This window comes from Acromyrmex echinatior, chromosome 4 (genome assembly GCF_024713525.1).
Source record: "Acromyrmex echinatior isolate Ae372 chromosome 4, ASM2471352v2, whole genome shotgun sequence".
Taxonomy (NCBI): domain Eukaryota; kingdom Metazoa; phylum Arthropoda; class Insecta; order Hymenoptera; family Formicidae; genus Acromyrmex; species Acromyrmex echinatior.
Genome location: NC_141855.1, coordinates 9,031,700 through 9,051,013, shown reverse-complemented (window position 1 = coordinate 9,051,013; position 19,314 = coordinate 9,031,700). Strand labels below are relative to the sequence as shown.

General features: G+C 34.5%; 2 protein-coding genes across 5 annotated transcripts in view; one reads left to right on the top strand and one right to left on the bottom strand.

The window, feature by feature from the left end:
* Positions 1 to 773, top strand: part of LOC105152414 (lachesin) — a 141,290-nt gene extending 140,517 nt beyond the window's left edge. The window contains exon 9 of the mRNA XM_011066695.2: positions 90 to 773. Within this exon, the coding sequence (XP_011064997.1) occupies positions 90 to 343 (254 nt within the window). The 3' untranslated portion in view covers positions 344 to 773. The remainder of the gene's footprint in view (positions 1 to 89) is intronic.
* Positions 1 to 19,314, bottom strand: part of LOC105152413 (uncharacterized) — a 260,147-nt gene that overhangs the window by 202,561 nt on the left and 38,272 nt on the right. For all 4 annotated transcript variants that reach the window (XM_011066693.2, XM_011066694.2, XM_087405971.1 and 1 more), the window contains exon 5: positions 6,201 to 6,463. The gene's annotated coding sequence lies outside the window, so the exon portion shown is untranslated. The remainder of the gene's footprint in view (positions 1 to 6,200; positions 6,464 to 19,314) is intronic.

The window sequence follows — 19,314 nt, the reverse complement described above, 5'->3', positions numbered from 1 at the left end:
TAATTTTTTTGTATTATGTTTTTGAAATAAGGGAACGATGTTATTCAGAAAAATATTAATTGAACTCTTCCCTTCTTATTACATTACAGACATGGAGCTACCTAAACATTCCAGAAAGGGCAGTGACCGGCGATCAGAGGATGACGCGGGCGATTCGATTGGTGATCGCGATCACAGATTGAACCACGCGCATCAAGGATCCCTGAGGGAAACAGGATCGACTCTGGAACCAGCCTTCGACGCGGACGACAATTCAGCGTCTACAACGTCGAGAGACAACGCGCCGCCGGCGACGATCGGCATCGTCCTGATCATGCTGCACCACTTGGTCGCTTCGACGTAAGATAGACGTAACCTATTTGCCCTTAAACGCAAACTACGTTTACCACGAGCTCGATTCGCTAACCTAAGGAAACTCCGAGATAGCGGCAGAGTAGCTCCGTCGCCTCGCGTTCTCGGCAATCCACGACATTATTATTGTCGAATCTCATCGATATCATGTCAACCCTGACGGAAAATTAATCATGATATTTTAAACGGAAGCGATTACTGTGCTGAATGATACATTCGTAAATGTAATAAGGCTCACTAAACCGTTAAACAAAATTCTTCTGCAGAAATCGGAAGGTAAATTGACGGACATCTCGACTATTATTTTAATCCTTTGCGTGATAACGTTTTATGGGTCCAATTTTTTTTTAATGAAAACAATTATGTTTTCATTATTTTATTCGACAAATGACAGATTAAAATTACCTATCTATCTATCTATCTATCTATCTATCTATCTATCTATCTATCTATATATATATATATATATATATAGATATATATATATATATATATATCAGGGTTGGTAAAAACATATTTTAAACGTGTTTTAAACAGTTTAAAACATGATGTTTTTAATATGTTTTAAATATGTTTGTTTTATAGTACTGTTTAAAGCATATTTGAAGCATTAAAAACATATTTAAGAAAAAACACAATACGTTTTATTCTTAAAAAAAACATTAATCTTATCAACCCTGCTATATATGTGTGTATATATATATATATATATATATATATATATATATATATATATATGTATTCGGAATCTTTATCAACGTCAATTCTACGCGGTAATTAAATATTACCGGCTCGCATGTCGGTGATGAAAAAAAGCGCATTTCATGAAATTTAAATATGGTATGTGAGAACGAATGTTAATAATAATATTCACATTCTCACATAGAAATAATGGAAACTTGGGAAACTCAAAAAGCACTGAATTAACAAGCAACATGTAAATTAAATAATGCAATGCGTATCACATGAACGGAACAAGCCGACTACTAGCGCACGACAGTATAATATGGATGACTCTTTTATATTTAAAGGAAATAGTTTTAGTAAAGCGTCGATTTTGCTGTTCTTTTACTTATCTTCGCGTGTTATTTATGTATAAGATATACGTGAAATTTATTATATTCTACTCTTTTGATAATATATAATTTACAATTAAATAACTGAAAATAAATTCGTTTCTCTTCAGATGAAATTATAATTCATCGATTATGAATATCATCATAACTCATTGTAACTTATTTGTAATTCATTAGTAAATTAATCTTAAAATAATTGAAGATCAGAAATATGTCCCAAAAAAATTGTTTCCATTATTATTTGCATTATGAAGACCAACGTTATTTGCATTACAAAAACGGCGATTTCTTTTATGTACAAGCCGTCCATATTTCGTATGGCATCGATCCAACAACGTGGCCGCTCTTCCGCTTAATGCTTGTGTAAATTAACAGCCAAGTGAATATCGACGAAACGTTAACGGCAGACTGAAGATCGTGAAATTTTGTTCGCGTCGTCATCGCAAGTTACGGTTACCGCGATTATCCGTCTACGGATTAACGAGGTATCTCGTTAGCTAGCCGCGTCTCCGCCACCACCAGTGACATAATTATTAAATCGCCATTTTTTTTTAACTCGCGTTTGAAATGTCAGATCATGGGCGAGGTGGTTACATATAAAATTCATTACACAAATGTCGTTCACGTCGAGTGGTCACCGATACCGGAGAGGAAGCGCTCTCGAGAATGACTACTGTGAGAAATCGCGTATGTTTAATTAACGCGTGAATTTCCATCGAGCAAATTTCACATTAGACGCGATCGAGTGGAACGAGCTGCCATGCCATAAGCATCAACGTCTGATCCAGTGCCGATTTTACACGATCGAAAAGCGTAGTGTTGGGCCTTTCGTTCGTGTGTGTGAATTCGCAATGCGTACACCTCATATCTCCAAGAAATACAATTTTGTATCGCGTACACTCCTCGAATCTCTAAACAGGCACTAGGCAAAGGAACATTCTTGAGAAATTTTACATTGCATTGGTCAACGTTCACAATTTCAATCGCTCTAAGGATGTATCGGATATATATTTGCAGATGTCTCTGCCAAAAAGTGATTTGAATGAGACATTTATACTTTCCATCTAAAAATGAATATTACAAATACAATGTAGAAAAATCTATAATTTTTTTCATGATTTTTTATTTCTTTTAAAAATATGTAATATATCCTTGAAGATACCAAGATACTTTTTTTTATTATAAAGAAAAATCATTATCCTTTATACTTTGCCATTATCCTTTATATTTTATGTAGCTATAATCTCAGTCATATTCCATATTTTTCTATGGAAAAAATATTAGCGCGTATGACAAGGCGGTAATTGAAATTTTTCTCATTAACATATTAACATGCGAACAATTGGACGGAAATATTTTTATCGGCAATTTTGTTATTAAATTTCTATGTCAATCGAACCGTATGACAGAGCTTCTCTTTTCGACATCTTGACATTACTCAGACAACTACGTCGTTTTTAATTTCTTCAACATGCAACACAGAAGTTTCGTGTAATTTTATTTTCGGTTTATAGTATGTTCTAATGATATAACGTATTATTATTACATTTAAATTAGTCGAGAATATCCTATTAAGCAAGAGAAAACTTTTCATTTCTATGCCATGAAAAAAATTTCCCAAGTCGATGAAAAAATATTGGTATATGCTTTTCAAAAGCAAAAAGTAGGGAATAGGATTTTCTAGATAAAACGATGCTTTGTAAATAACTAATTGCCGAAATGCCTGATCATCAAAAATCAAATCTTGGATTATAATGGATGTTCGATCAATATCACGAGAATCTTCGCTTATCAAGAAATGGGAGTGCGAAATAATAGTAAGTAGAATTGCTACCATCTTATCGATGTTAAAAGCAAATGTTGTTGAAAATGATCTCATTTTTGCAAAAATTACGAACTATTTGTATAAAAAAAAACTTTTATGAAAAAAATCATGCTTCCACTTTTCTTTTTGAACTAAATTTTTCATATGTCATATTAATGTTAGGATTCTTTTACAAATAATACTTATGTGGTTCACATGCATCTATGCAGATTTTCGGAAAATTTGAGGTCCGCCGAAAATGCGACGGCTCGGTAAACGATTTTTTATACGTAATTTCGGCCCAATTATAACGAGGCGCGCAGACGAAAACGAAAGTGAGAGATAATTACTCGTCCCGATTAGGAAAACGTGCCAAATGTTCGCCTTCCTTATTTTTCCTTTTATTTTAGAAAATTTATCATGTTATTTAAAAAGGCTCATTATAAATATCGGTATTTCAAGGGTCCACATCGCTTTTCTCCCGAGTCTAATCTTAGATATCCATGTTGTTACCTCCATTCAGACGGCTTTTCTATAAATGGCACCAAGTGTCGATTGTGCTCCTTTTGAGTTGGCGACATTTACGGAGTAAATCTCTGACGTCTTGGAAATGTTCATGTGTGAAAACAACTAAGCGACGAAAGAATCAATCCATCTTTTTGTATAAATGTATATATACTTTCAAATTAACATTTATTAATCCGATATTATTAATAGTTAAATCTCAAGTCCTGTAAGCCTGATTTGTTAAGTAGATTAAGATCATATAACTTTACTGTAAATTACAGCATAAAAAGCTATTACATTTCCTAGGGAGAACTTTAGAATCTTATTTCTCAGTTTTGACATAAAGGCACTCAGGTCCTTTTACATAAAAGTCGTCCATTTAATGGGACAATGAATAACGTCGGTAGACAAAGGATACGATGCTTTATAACGACAACACTTTTACTACCACTCATTGTCGACGGCGTTGTCAATTACGTTATCCGACAGTCACGTTGTAGAATGGACGATTAACGCGTATGGAGGTTAAATATTTTATACTTGTGAAATATGAAGAATAGCGCACGGTTTGCGAGTACGACACCGTTTTCAGAGAGGTATAATACCGTATAACAAGATAAAATAGCTCTTTTCTGGTCCCTTCTTCACGTGACATTAAATTAAACATTGTATTTGTATTACATAATTCAATAATAAATATGATTGTAAAAAGTTTGCAGTGTCATTATAATAAGAACTAATAATTTGCTTTGTTCACGTGCAATGGCACGTTTCATATAGACACATTCTCTTCTTTCCTACTATAAACTCATCACGATTGCGGTGACACGTTCCACGCGACAATGATAAAATATTAATAAATTTAAACAGGATTATTAATCACGCGATAGTTAATCACGCGATTATTAATCATTAAATAATTCATAAAAAGACTAGTATCCGTAAAATCATTGTAAATCAATTGTAAATTTAGCTAATTCACATTGCACTTGAATTTAGTTTACTTATTAATTTCGCTCGATTTTAATGCATATTAAACATTAAATTCTATTATTATATTTATATCTCAATTTATTCGCTCGTCTTCGACCTGATTTTTAATGTAGTTGACATTCATATGTGTCAATAACGAGCAAGTATTGTTCTTTTTGGTTTACTTAATTTATTTATATTCGTATATTTCTGTGTTAAATCTTAATAAATATAAATTAATCATAAGTTCATGAATCCGATTGTTTTGTCATCAAAGCTTGAAGAGCTAATTTCTGTACAGCTATCGATCGTCATGGTATAAGTTGGAGGAGTGTCGCGATGTCGTGACATCGGAAATGATATTAGTGTCATACTATCCTGATCGTCAATCGATTTCGTATTTAATGTCACGTGAAAATGGGTCAAAGCGTCAATCGTCGCACGATTAAGGCGCAGCTCGATTGTTTCGTTATTTATTCGCAATTGGGCCTCGTCATAGTCACAATAAGTGAGTATATGCCTGTTTTGCGTGCCTGCGTGTACATGCGTGTGTGTGCCATGTGAGAGAAAACATCGCGATGTCTAATTATTATTAATGGAAAGCGGGAAAACGTCTATGTGTAGATTGTGTAAATTACGGAATAGGGTTTATCGAATTGTTGATCGTAGGTGTGTTTATATATATACAAGGATTATATAATATATATAAATATATATATAAATATATCTAAAGCTAAGTCGAAATAAGAAGAATAAGAATCAAATCGCAATTGAAATCGGCCTTTTGCGCGTTAGGGCGGATAACTACGAGCCTTCGTGGCTCAAAGTTATCGACTTCTGTTGATTCTGATCATTGTTGATTATCATTGTTATAGCTGCCAACGCTTTTTAAAGATGAGTCGATTACTCATCACCCCGTAAATCATCCTTATCACGATAAAACGACAAGAGAAATAATAAAGATCATACGTACAGCACTGCATTGTGCAATATATCATTTGACAATTGAGAAAACATAACACGAAAACGTTTCCATTTTGGTATTTAATGATTTGTAATATTTTTATAAAATGGGTAACGAAAACAATGCACAGATAGAGAACAACGATATTAATATTGTAAGAGTATCAATTCAATTTTATCTCTTCAGATGCATTACATGTCATGTTTTCAATGTAATTTAATTTTACAAATTTCGAAAAGAAGATACAAGGGTAATGTATTATGTTAACTCATTTATCATGTTATCATAATAAATTAAATTCTCTATTTAGCGAAATCTTGGCAGATTCTGACCCACATACATTTTTATACGTGATATATAAAATGTGTAAAGATAGTATGAGAGAAATTGTTGGATTTTTTAAGACACGTTTGAAAATGTTTGCGCAATTAAAGAACTAAGACGACGCACGAAGTGATGTACGCGGATTGCGTCGTAAATTAACATATCATTTAATTCGAGCATGATTTCGTGATGTTTTACTTACATATCGGCGAATCTCCGTGCGCTTTGATCGTTCTCGTGGATTTCCAATCGCTCGAATTCAACGGGCGTCGCGTATATGGGAGCGCATAGAAGTACCGATTCAACGCTTTTTACTTAAATTGTTAAAGTGAAAAAATATCGGATGTGTCGAGCTAAGCATGCTGGATAGCATCGATACCCGATATTCTTGCCAGCGTCGAATATCGATACTTTTAGGCTCCTCTGCTCATCATATCGCGCCGAGACAAGTCCACTTTGTCGTATCTGAAACAATGTAAAAAGTGCTTTTAGTACGATTAGAGTCGAGGCGATAGAGAGAGCTCGTGCGATTTCCGTCGGAGCTCGATCACGCTGGCTCTTTTAAGAACGAGAGAATTAATCGGCGATTCAGAAAGGACGGCTAGCCTTTAAAAGGGACGTCTCAACGCTGTCCTCGTACGAGTGGCCGACCTTAATATATTTTGCACTATGTATACATAGATATGATACAGAATGGCGATCTACCCTCCCCACAAATACTCCTATTGTGAATACTACCGTTTTCGATCCCCATCTCTCCTTCCCCGCTGCTCTTCCCAAATCCCTCCTCGAAATGAAAAATGTTTAGTCAACGGCGGCGCATCGCACACTGTACAATAATCTCACGCGCGTGCATATGTTATATAAATACACGATATACGTACGATTAATGATATGCATACCTGTGCGTCGATGTAATTAATTACTGTCCCCCCTCCCTCATAATACTCCAAGTATGAAACGCAACTTGTACCAAGCCAAGCCACGACTTATCGAAATATTGTCGCCAACGGAGGTATATACATATTATATATATAGACGAATAAAGAGACGATTAATGTACATCATAGTAATTATCTTTATTTGACGTTTTACCTCTAATTTGCTAAGTATTGATTTGCTTAAGATTTGCCGAAAAACATGTAAGAAAACATATAAAGAATTAATTTAAATTTTCGATAATAACTCGATTGTTTTACAGGTGTATATTTTAAATTTGTTCATTATACGGCTAATTTAATCAGACTTTATTGATTTCTGCGATGGATTGATACTATCAAAGAAATTAATATCTCGCGAGAGACTGAGAAGATTGATAGAAGTAATCGATATTCTACGTGGGGAGAGAAAAGCCACGGCATTACTACGTCATTACAAGCACTAGGCAATATGTTCATTACGTTATCGTTGATTACATGACGTTAATCGTGTAGGGAATAAATAATTCGTAGTCGTCAAGGGAACCATTTACCAGTCGATCAAAATTCCGCAGCACGTGGATACGGATATATGCCGATGCGGTAGTCATATAAAGTGTATATGCCATACAATACGATTATGGCTGATAATTATTCGATTTAATGAGCTGCTAGAGATGCCAAAATAACATTGAGGTGCATTTTCGATTGCCAATACGTTACTGTCGGGAAAAGGATAAATTATTTTCAGAATTAAATCTATTTTCCAAGCGAAAGACAATTTTGATAATTTTAACAAAATTAATAATATATGTAAGTGAATTATGATACAATTTTCGAGATTAACGAATTAATATAATTATTTTATTGGTTGTTTTTAAATATTCAAAAATGAGGTAAGTATATAATTAGAAATTGTCTTTCTTTTTCTTGCTTGAGAAATAAACCTGTCATTTAAATAAGTAACTTTGTATAAAAGCATCATTTTAAAAATAATAAATTTATAAGATTAAAATCATCCTAGATATCTTATTACAGATTAAAAGTGAAATATGTTGGCTAAAGATTTAATTTTGCTTATGATGTAGTAATTAAATTATGATGTTGAATACGATGTTATTGATTATGAGAAGAGAACTACTTTTTGATTATAATACGTGTCGGTGTAGTGGAACTTTTAATTGTACAAACAATTTATATCACAGAGATGCTAATATCAATTCGCTCACGCATACTCGCGCACGTCTGGCGTATTCAATTTCGATCGGGATTACAATTTCGAATATGACTCTCGTAATTGCGGGGACTAATTAATGACTATTATGAGAATTAATTGGAACGTGACTCCGTGTCGCATATTTTAATGCAGACGATTACACGTTAGCGAATCGCTAAAAATTTGTATTTCTTCTGTGCACATACATAAATAAAAAGATACTAAGTATAAAAGAAAAGAATGATTATGTCGAAATAATATAATGACCATCATATTTGCTAATTGTTATATGTTCTGCTTTACTTAATTTTTAACTAATTAATACAAAATTGTCATATATAATAACATTTTTATATAATATATAGTTCAACTATTATATCAACTATTATCAATTTATAATACTTTATTTTATGTTTAAATATATGGATTGTAAAGAATACATATATAAAAAAATCACATTTTATTCTTATTAAATTTCAAATTAAATTTTCTTAATTTGCATATTTATACAATAATTAATTTAATTTTTACTACATTATTATTATGTATAGTTACTTTTTTAAGGTGAACATAAAACGTAAATTTTTGTTAAATGTATTAAAATCTCTTGGAAATGCCTGTTAAAAATTGTAATTGCATTCTCTCTCTCTCTCTCTCTCTCTCTCTCTCTACTAGAAATAAATCATTATCATTATTAAGTTATATTAAAAATTGATATCATAATTATTAAAAAAATTACAAATCAATTTCTAATATTAGATAATAAGAAATCGAAAATATGACGAATAGCTAATGAAAATACGAAACAAATAAATTAGAACATTCTTATTATTCTCGATTTTGGATTACGGGTTAATGTAGTCCAAAATTAAGAGCATGAGTGTAATGTGAGGCGGGTAACAGATACGTTACATCCAAGCGAGCTTTCGAGAGAGCTTTCGAGCGAGCTTTCGAGCTTAGCGCCCAATGAGCAAGTAAATTGCAGGTACAGCGTACCTGCGGGCCCTCGATGATTATTCAATTTAATGAGCTATTGTAGACGCCCTCTGGAACGTGACGTTTACACCGCAACCGGTTTCCGTGCCGCGAACGATTGGCCGTTCATGCTCAACGAGTTCGCGGATCGCGCTTCTCTCCTCCTTCCTGTCAATCCTGTTTCTCGCTTCTGCGATCACGCAGGATACGCAAGAGCGAGAAATCCACGTGCATACGCGCGCTTAGTGCTCGCGTGCACTCGCGGATTTGCGGTGCAGCACCTCTAACTGGAATTTCGATGCCGTGACGAACGCGCAACGCGAATCCATTGATAATTAGTAGACACTTCGAGGCGAATTAATCCACGACGAAACGACGAGCTCCGCGCGGCCGGTCATTAATTAAGGACGACGAGCTCCGCGGGAACGATAAATCTACTCGGCATTCATTACAGTGGGATACGTGCGCGTATGCGAGATACAAGAGCTTACGCTTCTCGGCAAAAATTCGCGCGAAACCGTCCAATTTGTTGAAACTTTTTAGTTTGTAACTTTAAGTATCTTGATAATGAGGTCTCTAGCTAAGTTACCGTTTAAGCGAGATCCACTACAAATTAATTGAACAACAAACTTTTGTTACCAATCTACGCTCTTGACGCTTAAGTCTATAAAATCTCTTAAGTTTCGATATTAAATACCTCGCCAATTAAATCACTCTGGAAATTTCTGCTAAGACAATGTTTACTTTTTCTTTCTCCCTATTCGGTTCTTAGTGAGAAAATATTTTTATACTAAGCAATTCCAGAATATTTTTAGAATATCTCAGAAATAGCGAACATTTTGATTTCTCAAAATATGTATAGCTGAGAAAAAAGACTAACCTTCAATTTAAGAACAACCTAATATGAGTGTATACCATTTACGCAATTTATTATCTTCAGTTCACGTACATAATCAGAGTCCGACATGATAACCCAAGCTGTTTTCCAAGATTCCCGATTGGATCCCACCAAGGAATCGAAAGTACTCAGACAGCCGACGAGGGTGAGCCGCAGGATCTGCCTCTCTTCGGATACATACTCGCCTCGTTTCGAGGCGAGTCACGAACGAGCTGGATGGGTCGTAGTTCGGACTCCTCCGAGAAGTCGGCAGAAAAAAAGTTACCTCGTTAATCCAGATCAGCGAGAAAACGCCGAGAAGGGTGACCGTAACCATGGTGCAAAAGCGAGTGCTGATAGTAAGGCGAATGCCGAAGAAAGGACGAAGAAGGCAGGGCCTTTCGAACATCGATGATGGTGAACGAACTAGAAGCATTGAAGATAAATAGAGAGAGAAAGAAAGAGAAAGAGAAATAGAGAGAAGGAACGAAGGGGCATATTGGAGAGGGTGGATATACTAGGAAAGGATGAAACGGTAGGGAAAGGGCGAGCTGATATTGTAAGTGGCTGCGAATCCTTTATAACTGAGAGAGAACTCTCGCAGGCTGAGCGGGGCGAGCTTGGAATTTTTGATGTAGTAGCGGGCAGATATGAATATCGGAAAGTTTCCAAAGGAATTCCACAGGGTCGCGAAGAGGCCGGGGGTTGCGACGGAATCGAGAGAAGGCGAGGAACGGAGGAAGCCGGCGGCGGGCAGAGATGATGCTGCACACGCTGCTGCGCTCGAACACAGCGGCAACTTTGAGAAATTGCTGAGAAACCGATAAACTTTGCAGCGGACAAACAACGATTTGAACAGATACATAGATTTCGATATCAAAGCGATGCCACATGTGCATCGCTTCAGATCGCCAAGATGAAGTTCTATGAATGTGATTGTAGTTAAATCTAGCAAACGCTCTTGGCATCTTTACAAGAATATAATTATTAATAATATTCATGTTATTAAGTTTGTAAAAATGTAATATGTATCTAAACTATAAGATTTTTCTTTACAAAATTACCACATATTTCTAGATTTTAAAATTATTAAAATGTAAATACGCGTTTAATTAGAAAAAGTGATTACATAAATAAGCAAATTTAGATAATCGTATATAAATAAATGCATCGCTTGTCAATTACTAAATCATAAACATATTGACAGATATGTTGATAACTAAATTAATTTTACATTAATTAATGTATATATTAGAGCTCATTCTCAAATTTATAATTATTAGAATTTATATGACCTTTATGAATTCATGTAATAATGTAAATAGCATTATCATAAACTTTAACGCTATTATAGAAAAGATTATTTTGTACAAATGTTTGTATCATTTATTACATTTTGAAATTCAAACTATGTTTATATTAAACTTTTGCATTTCGATAATCTTTCTATCAGAAATATTTAATCATTATTTAGCAAATAATTCTGTGTAAGATATATTATTGTTCTCGCAGATATACCAGACGCTCTTCAAATACTTTATCAGTATATTGAGGAAGTTTCCCCTAAGGATGTAATCAACTCTTATCGATTGTATTCGTGTGCGCATCAACAGAATAAAGGAAAACTTTGACGCCGTCAATTATGCGTGTAAGCAGGTATTGTTTAAGCATATTCCTGTGCAAGCGAAGTCAGCTCTTGCCAAACAGCCTCAAACTTGACGCTAATGACCAGTAACTAAACTACAAGATGCTAGAAATTATCGAATATTTAATTTATAATTTATGCTCTTTTGCAAAACTGGTAATACAATATTCGATAGAAATTTTAGTAAACTGAAATCGGAGCAATATTATTGACAAAATAGGAAGTAACAAAAAGTTACGTTTTCTTTTTTCAATAAACGTTAGAAGTATTTTACTGAAGATATTTATACTGATATTTTATATAAACAACATAAAGACACACATCTCCAAATCAATAAATTCCTGGTAGAGTAGATATGTTGTGTAAAGAGGGCCACCAATATAGATCGCAGACATAGTTCAATGTCCTATGTGTTCTGAGCCGAGCAAGAGGCCGTGTCTATCGATATCATTGTAAATGGATATCCATAGAGACGATCGCATCAAAGATGACCCGAACACGAAGTAATTTTCCGGAATTCAAGCTGACGTACAGGCTCAGAGAATAAGGGATTGCTTTAAAGGTATACGACAGCTCCAAACGATATTTTTAGAGTTTATTTGCGATTAAATGACGTTGAAATCAATGCAAAATTAGCACATGGTAAATATAAAATTGTTACTCCATTTATGTTGTCATATATAATTTTTCTGATACGATTAATCTTTTTTATATTCTAAAAATAAATCTGAATGTCAGCAAAAAAGGAAAGCTTCTACAAACATATCATCTATCAGCTTATTTATTTATTAGACTGAACTTTTAGTTGTCATACATGGATATTATGTCTTCTTTCAAATTATATCTTCTCTCCGTTCAAATGTCTATACATCTAATAAGTAAGTAAAATATTTTCTTAGAAATAGAGCAATAATTGCCTCATCAATCATTCCCATTTTTAATTTACAATATAAAAAACACTCATAATAAAACAAATTAAAAAAAAAATTGTTCGTGTTATGTTCGAGTGTAAACAGTTTTTGATAAATTAAAGTGAGATCGTTTTTTTTCTACTAAGAGATTAACTGAAAATTTTTTTCGTTACTTCGATATTTGCGATTCCCTTGTTTCCTTCATAAAATGGATCCATATCACTCATCGTTACAAACTCAAATATCGGATATTGTATACGATTCAGGTACAGTGACATAACCGCGCATGTGTATAATTGCACGCGACGTCGTCGTTTAGTGCGAAATAATTCCGGCTTCATATTTCGTGTTCCAACTTTCTCTCGCGTCCAAAAGTAACGTTGATGAAACTTTTTATATTTCATCTAACGGTCTGCAATAAAGGACCGTATAGTTTATGATGGCGACGTATCCAATCGTATCTATATACACGAGTTTCCATGTCGCTGCACGCGTTTAATGATACTAAGCAGAATTATTCAGGATATATTCAGTAATATTTGAGTATTTAAACATACAGAAAGAATGGTTTCGCTAAAGTAATACAAACTTAGAAAATAATTTTGTTTGAACTATGAAAATAATTACGTAGGACGTTTAAATTGTTGAAAATGTTAAAACTTTTCGATGTTTAAACGTTCTACATAATTACTTTGATGATCCAATAAAATTATTTTCAGATCAGTATCTGTATCTAAATTTTTAAATACTTCAACAAATCTGTTTTTTTCCGTGTAATAACAAAATCGTGAATTTTGAAATATCTTATATAATTGTGGAATGCTTTTAACTATATATACTAAATAATAAATATTACTAGTAAAATATTATAATAAAATTTATTGTAATATTTTACTATATTATTAATACGTATATAGTCAATACAATAATTTTAGTTTGAATAAAAATAATAAAAAACAAATGTGTTATTATTGGTAAAAATAATAATAAATAATAACAATTACGTACAGAGAATAGAAAGAAGTAAGATATTTTAAACACGTAAGTTAGCATCGGACATAAGATAACGGAAAAAGCTTTGCGTAATCCCAATGGAGGACAATAAATATCCATTCGTATTAATTGGAATGAAAAGCGACTTCGAAAGATTTCTTGCTACGATATCGGAAGGGTCAAAACTGAGGTAAAGGATTCTACATTACATTTAATTCTATAGATCTCTAAGGTTACACAACTATAAGATTACAGTAATTGTAATTCATTTTTAATATTTATTCCGTACTCATGATCTGTGATCTATTCCGTATGATAAGCATGGAGTTCGGTATTTATCGGCACGGCACAAGACTGTTGCAGGTATTACGGGCACGGTGCACGTATTACCTGAAGAACCCGGACAAGGTAAAGAGGAGCGAAGCGAGCTCCGCGCTCTATCGCGAATCTTACCGCGCGTGTAAACTCATAAAACGTGAAGCACAGTAACCAAACCGGCGTCGTGACGTACCTTAAGACCTCGCAGAGTAAAGGGTAATAATGTCTCGCATAGCTTCGTTTTTACGTCCCGACTGCATTTAGAATTGTATACTTTTGAAGTAAAAAACCTATTTGAGTCTCTTAAATTGAAAAAAAAATGATGATTAATATCGGCTACTCAAGCATATCTAGAAACTATATCTTGGCGTCGTCAAGAATAAAGTATACTCGAGATAACTTCGTGTATCCACGATCTGATACACATCCCATACATTGAAATAGCTTTCAATCAACTGGTTCGTCATGCTAAACGCGTCCCATGCGTTGTGATGCATCATCGATACGAAAGGCGGCGTTCGCTGATTACAGCCGTATTTCGAATTTCTAGTTGGGGCGGAGGCTGCGGAGGAGAGAAGGAAGCGTGATAGTGGTATACATATTATGCAAATATGTTTGTGCTGCCTCACGTCGTGAAATAATGTCGACGGCCGCTGGACGGCGGTCAGCCTAGTGGCCGAGTACCGATAGCGTTATTATATTATTTCGCTAATGTTATTGCTGTGTGTTATGTGCGGAGCCCAATTAATATAATGCGGACGGGCGGACCGCCGTTTGATCGGATTTGCGCAAGCCTTTGATGCGGCATCCAGCCTGAAATCGACCGCTCGATGATAAAATTGATTAATGTCGCTGTCCTGTCCTGGCAGCTGAGTGACTTGAATCTCGAAAATACAATGCAAAGGATGCGTCGTTGATGGAAAACCGATGCACAGTGAAGTGCGTCTTACAAATGTAAAAATATTATGGAGTGCTGTAACTCGAGCGAGAAACTTAGTACGGATGAGACATAATATCATTATTACATTTTCATCTCAATTTACAATTTCCGCAGCAGACGCACACGCAGCGGCGAATTGTATATCTATATATATATATATGAATGTTAATATATTCGGAGAAAATGTCAACACATTAACTCCCGAAAGCGCGAAGTCGAAGAAATTGTTTTGGATAGTTTCAAACTACTCGTAAACTCCAAGAAGGAATGCTTCTATAAGTGGGACTCGTAAAAGGACGTAAAAATCCACGGCGGAAGTTCGTTTGTTTCCAAAGTGAAGCGGGAAAATATTCTCCGCGTCCGCGGACTTCCTTCGACGGCGCAAACTTCAGAGATCGAACACGTCAAACTTTGAATAACGAACCAGCTGCTAATGAGCACCGTTCATTGTGCCTGGAATGCGTTACCCGCGCGCGCAGATCCCTGGGCGATATTAAATATTTGATCAATATCCCGATCGCACGGCGCATTGGCCGCGTCGCCGTCGCTCGCCTGTGATCGGTTATCCGATTACTTTGCAATCGGTTTTATCCGCAAATGGAATCGAAGATCGCCGCGGCAAGTCGGCGATTAAAAGCTCGCTAGTGCGTGCGAACGTATTAAAGCTCGCAAACCGATAAGCGAGCCTCGCGCTCCACCGGTTGTCTTTTAATTAACAAGTTGGTGTTCTGCTCGTAAAAAACGCTGGCCACAAGTGCGCTTTTTGCTGGCATGATGTTTCGTTTTATTACGTGTTTTAATTGTTCTATGGATTTACTACTTTTATTCTAATTGAACACAGTCTTGCGTCCTTCTTTCTTGATCTGTTTCTTCATTTGGCAGTAAGCCTACCTTGAAATCACTCCCCGTTATTAAATTAAGCTTTGACAAGTGAAAATTTAAACTTAACAAATTATCGCCCGACATCTTGTATAAACAACAAGATAATATGACTAGTGAGAAAGGCTAGTTGTTAAATTAACTAGAAAGACTAGCTGCTAAATACTCAACATTACAATAATCTCTTATTATTTATTACAAAATTTAAGTCGTACGTGCATAATTTTCAAACAAAAATTTTAAATCCGATAGTTGCCACTAACGATCATAATTCAAACGCATCTGCCAAGTAAAGAGAAATCCTAGAGGCAGGTTCTTAACGAGCATTTTTTAATGATCTTAAAATCGCGTGCACTCAGAAGGATAATCACAAAAAAATAGCGTCATGATATTCATCGGGAATCCCTTTTTTCGCCACGTCTTCGATTTTTCCTCCGATTCTAACTTGCCGCGTGATTCGCGATTAGCATTCGCGATGTCCATAGCGGCATGCGACCGTTCATCTCTCGTCTCTCGTCTCTCGTCTCTCGTCTCTCGTTGCTTATAATCCGCCTCTTACTCATTCATGGCAAACGATGCCCACCGAGGACAACGACGTCGCCGTCGAGATCGGAGCGCGACAAGTAGCCGGCAAGAGAGCGAGTTAACGGGAGGAGTGACAGAGACAAATCCGCGCGGCGCGGATGGGTGTGTGTGCGGGTTTTAATTATTTCCACGAGATGAGATTTCGCCACGGCGACTAGTATTGAGCGTTAGTCCGGTGTAAATTCCGGGATCCCGGGCTAATCGGCATAATTCCACGGAATCCGTAATGGACTTTGGGAATGGGTGCTGGGTAGGACACTGCACTGACAACGTCCACCCTGCCTCCACAACCAATCCCCTCTCGACAGAGCCGTTTTATCCATCGAGTATCTGTGCGCATAGTATTTATGTAGTGCAGCGTAAGCTTCACATAGTGAAGTTTTATATTCATGGGGAACCATTGTTTCAAAATGAAATTACGAAGAAAACATGAAGTTAACATCAAATATATCAGATAATTAGACATATATTATATATAGATTGATTAAAACTAATCTCAATTCGGTAGAAATCTTATTTAATTTGTTTTCATTTCTTGTACAATAAATAATTTATTTTAACAAGGTTAAAAATTTTAATTCTTATACGATCTAATTCTTTATACGTAATATAAAAAAATTATCTAATAAAAATCTTAAAATAGTCTAATTTTTCCTCCATCTCTTATTTCTTTATTGACAAGTGTCCGTTTCAATTTTCTATGTGCATGTATATGTGTAAAGGAAGGAGGATGACACGAGCGTGCATGTTACCGTCCTTCCTCTATTTGTGCCACACAGCAAATTAGATCTTTTCGCTATCCGCTGACCAACTGTAAAGAGCTTAACGCAATAGATTCGCTAACTGTCCAGAAAATCTGACCAAGCACGATCGAGTTTCGACTATTATATTTCGCCGCAAACTCCTTCGTACATCGCATCCTTCGATGCATATTATGGCGAAGAGTACCGAATGTCTCTACGCGCTCAAGATAGTATTAAATTTATAATATAAAAGTACGAAACAAACTTTGTGAGAGTCGATGATTGAGCCACGTCTTACCGACACAAAATCGATAATCTACGCTATTCGTAACTAATGAGAATAATTAGTCTACAATAAATTAGATAATAAAAAGAGGATTAAAATATTTGACTTTTAAACATGTTTTACAAGAATAAAACACTATGATAAAATATACTGAATCTAAATCGATTGCTTATAACCTTTATATAAAGATGAAAAATTATAAAAATATTGTTTTTTTAAATAATGAATTTTTTTCCAATTATATATATAAAACGTTAGACATTAAAAAACATAATGGTACCAAGCAAGTATATAAATCATTACTAATAAAAAAGTTATAAGCAATGGAAGAAGCATTAAAAAAGTATTGGAAAAAGAAAATCTGGTGTACCATACCGAAAAGGCGCTTAAGAGTTGACTGTATGAAAGATTAACTATTATATCTTTTATTTATATCTCTTTTTTACGAAAAGTCAATAATGTTAAAATTAATTCGTTACTATGTTTATGTAATATCAATTTTTGTCTGTACAAAATTACAAATGTATTATATATATTTAATTAAAAAATCATAAACCTATTTATAAATATATGTTTAAATTAATCCTTAAATTTCTTCACAAAGACTTTTAATATAATAAAGAAATATTATTATAATATATTAACAGAGCAAACTGAATATAGTACGAATATAGGATTTGATCATATTTCATGACTGACAAATCATTTGCGCTATGCTTATTGGTATTGATCAGTAAATACGACGTATTATCGCGGATATAACGTGAATGGTTAACCCCTTCCTCTTGTTTACCCACTAAGCCAATCGAGTCGTTCGATCAATCTCTTGCTTATTTTTTAAATTATTAATCAATTATTTACTGTAGAATCGTTATTAACGTATGAGATATTGTATAACATCATTCGGATATTGTGTTTATTATCATTTCTTAAAGATATTATGCAAATATTTCATATCACAAATAATATTTTTAATAAATTTCTAACTTTTTTGAAAATGTCATTTTAAATAAACGGCTTGAATAAATAATTCCTATAATATAAGTCGATTACTATAATATTAAGAACATTCAAATTTAAAAACGTTCATTGATTAAATTATAATAATCTCATTTGCACTAAAATATCAATCAAAACTATTGGTCAATAAAAAAAGAGTATAATAAATTCCCATTAAATCATAAGCTATTTTAGAAAAGTTTTATTTTTATTATTTGAACATCGTAAATGTGAACTTTTCTAAGAACGCAGGATTTAATCTGAAATTTCTATCACATGCATCTCTGTCATTCTGGAAATTCATGAAAATTGAAACATGAATTACGAATCTGATTGAAGTGTCCAAGAATGATCTAGGACACCAGATTTCGATAAAGCGACGCCTATATCTCTAATGTCCCATTAACTATATGCACGATTACAGAGGATTACATGCATAGAGAGGGAGAGCGATATCCCACGAATAATTCGATGTCGCATTACTACCATTCCACCTGCGCGTCCCTCGTGGTTGGATTGCTACAGGCAAGTAATAGATGGCCTGTGTCCTAAGGTATTTTATACATACTACTCGTCAATAAAATGTGTTATCAACGTTTACTTAAAAATATAAAAATAATTTCAATTAAAAAAGTTGATTTAAAGATGTAAATCTAAATTTTTACAAAGATTTCTTTGAGACAGCGTTAAAAATTCTAATGTTTTTCGCAATGCTAGATAAAAAAATACTTACGAGAAAATAAATAATATCTAAACTTTTTAAAGTCCGTCGTAGTAGCGCGTGCTTGTAAGCGAGACATTTCCAAATGGATAGGCGGATGCACCGCAAGGAAGGAGCATGAGAGAGAAAGATGGAGACTTGGACAAGCAGCCGACTTGGACAGTTCGACCGGTGGCGTTCAATGCTAATGAAATTCCGCCGGTCGCTTTCATAGATTGTGCAGTCGGCCGAAGCGACTGCCGGTTTGGCATGAGCGCGGACGTCAATGAATGGTCGCGCTGGGACTATCGGAATAAACGGTAAAATTGCCT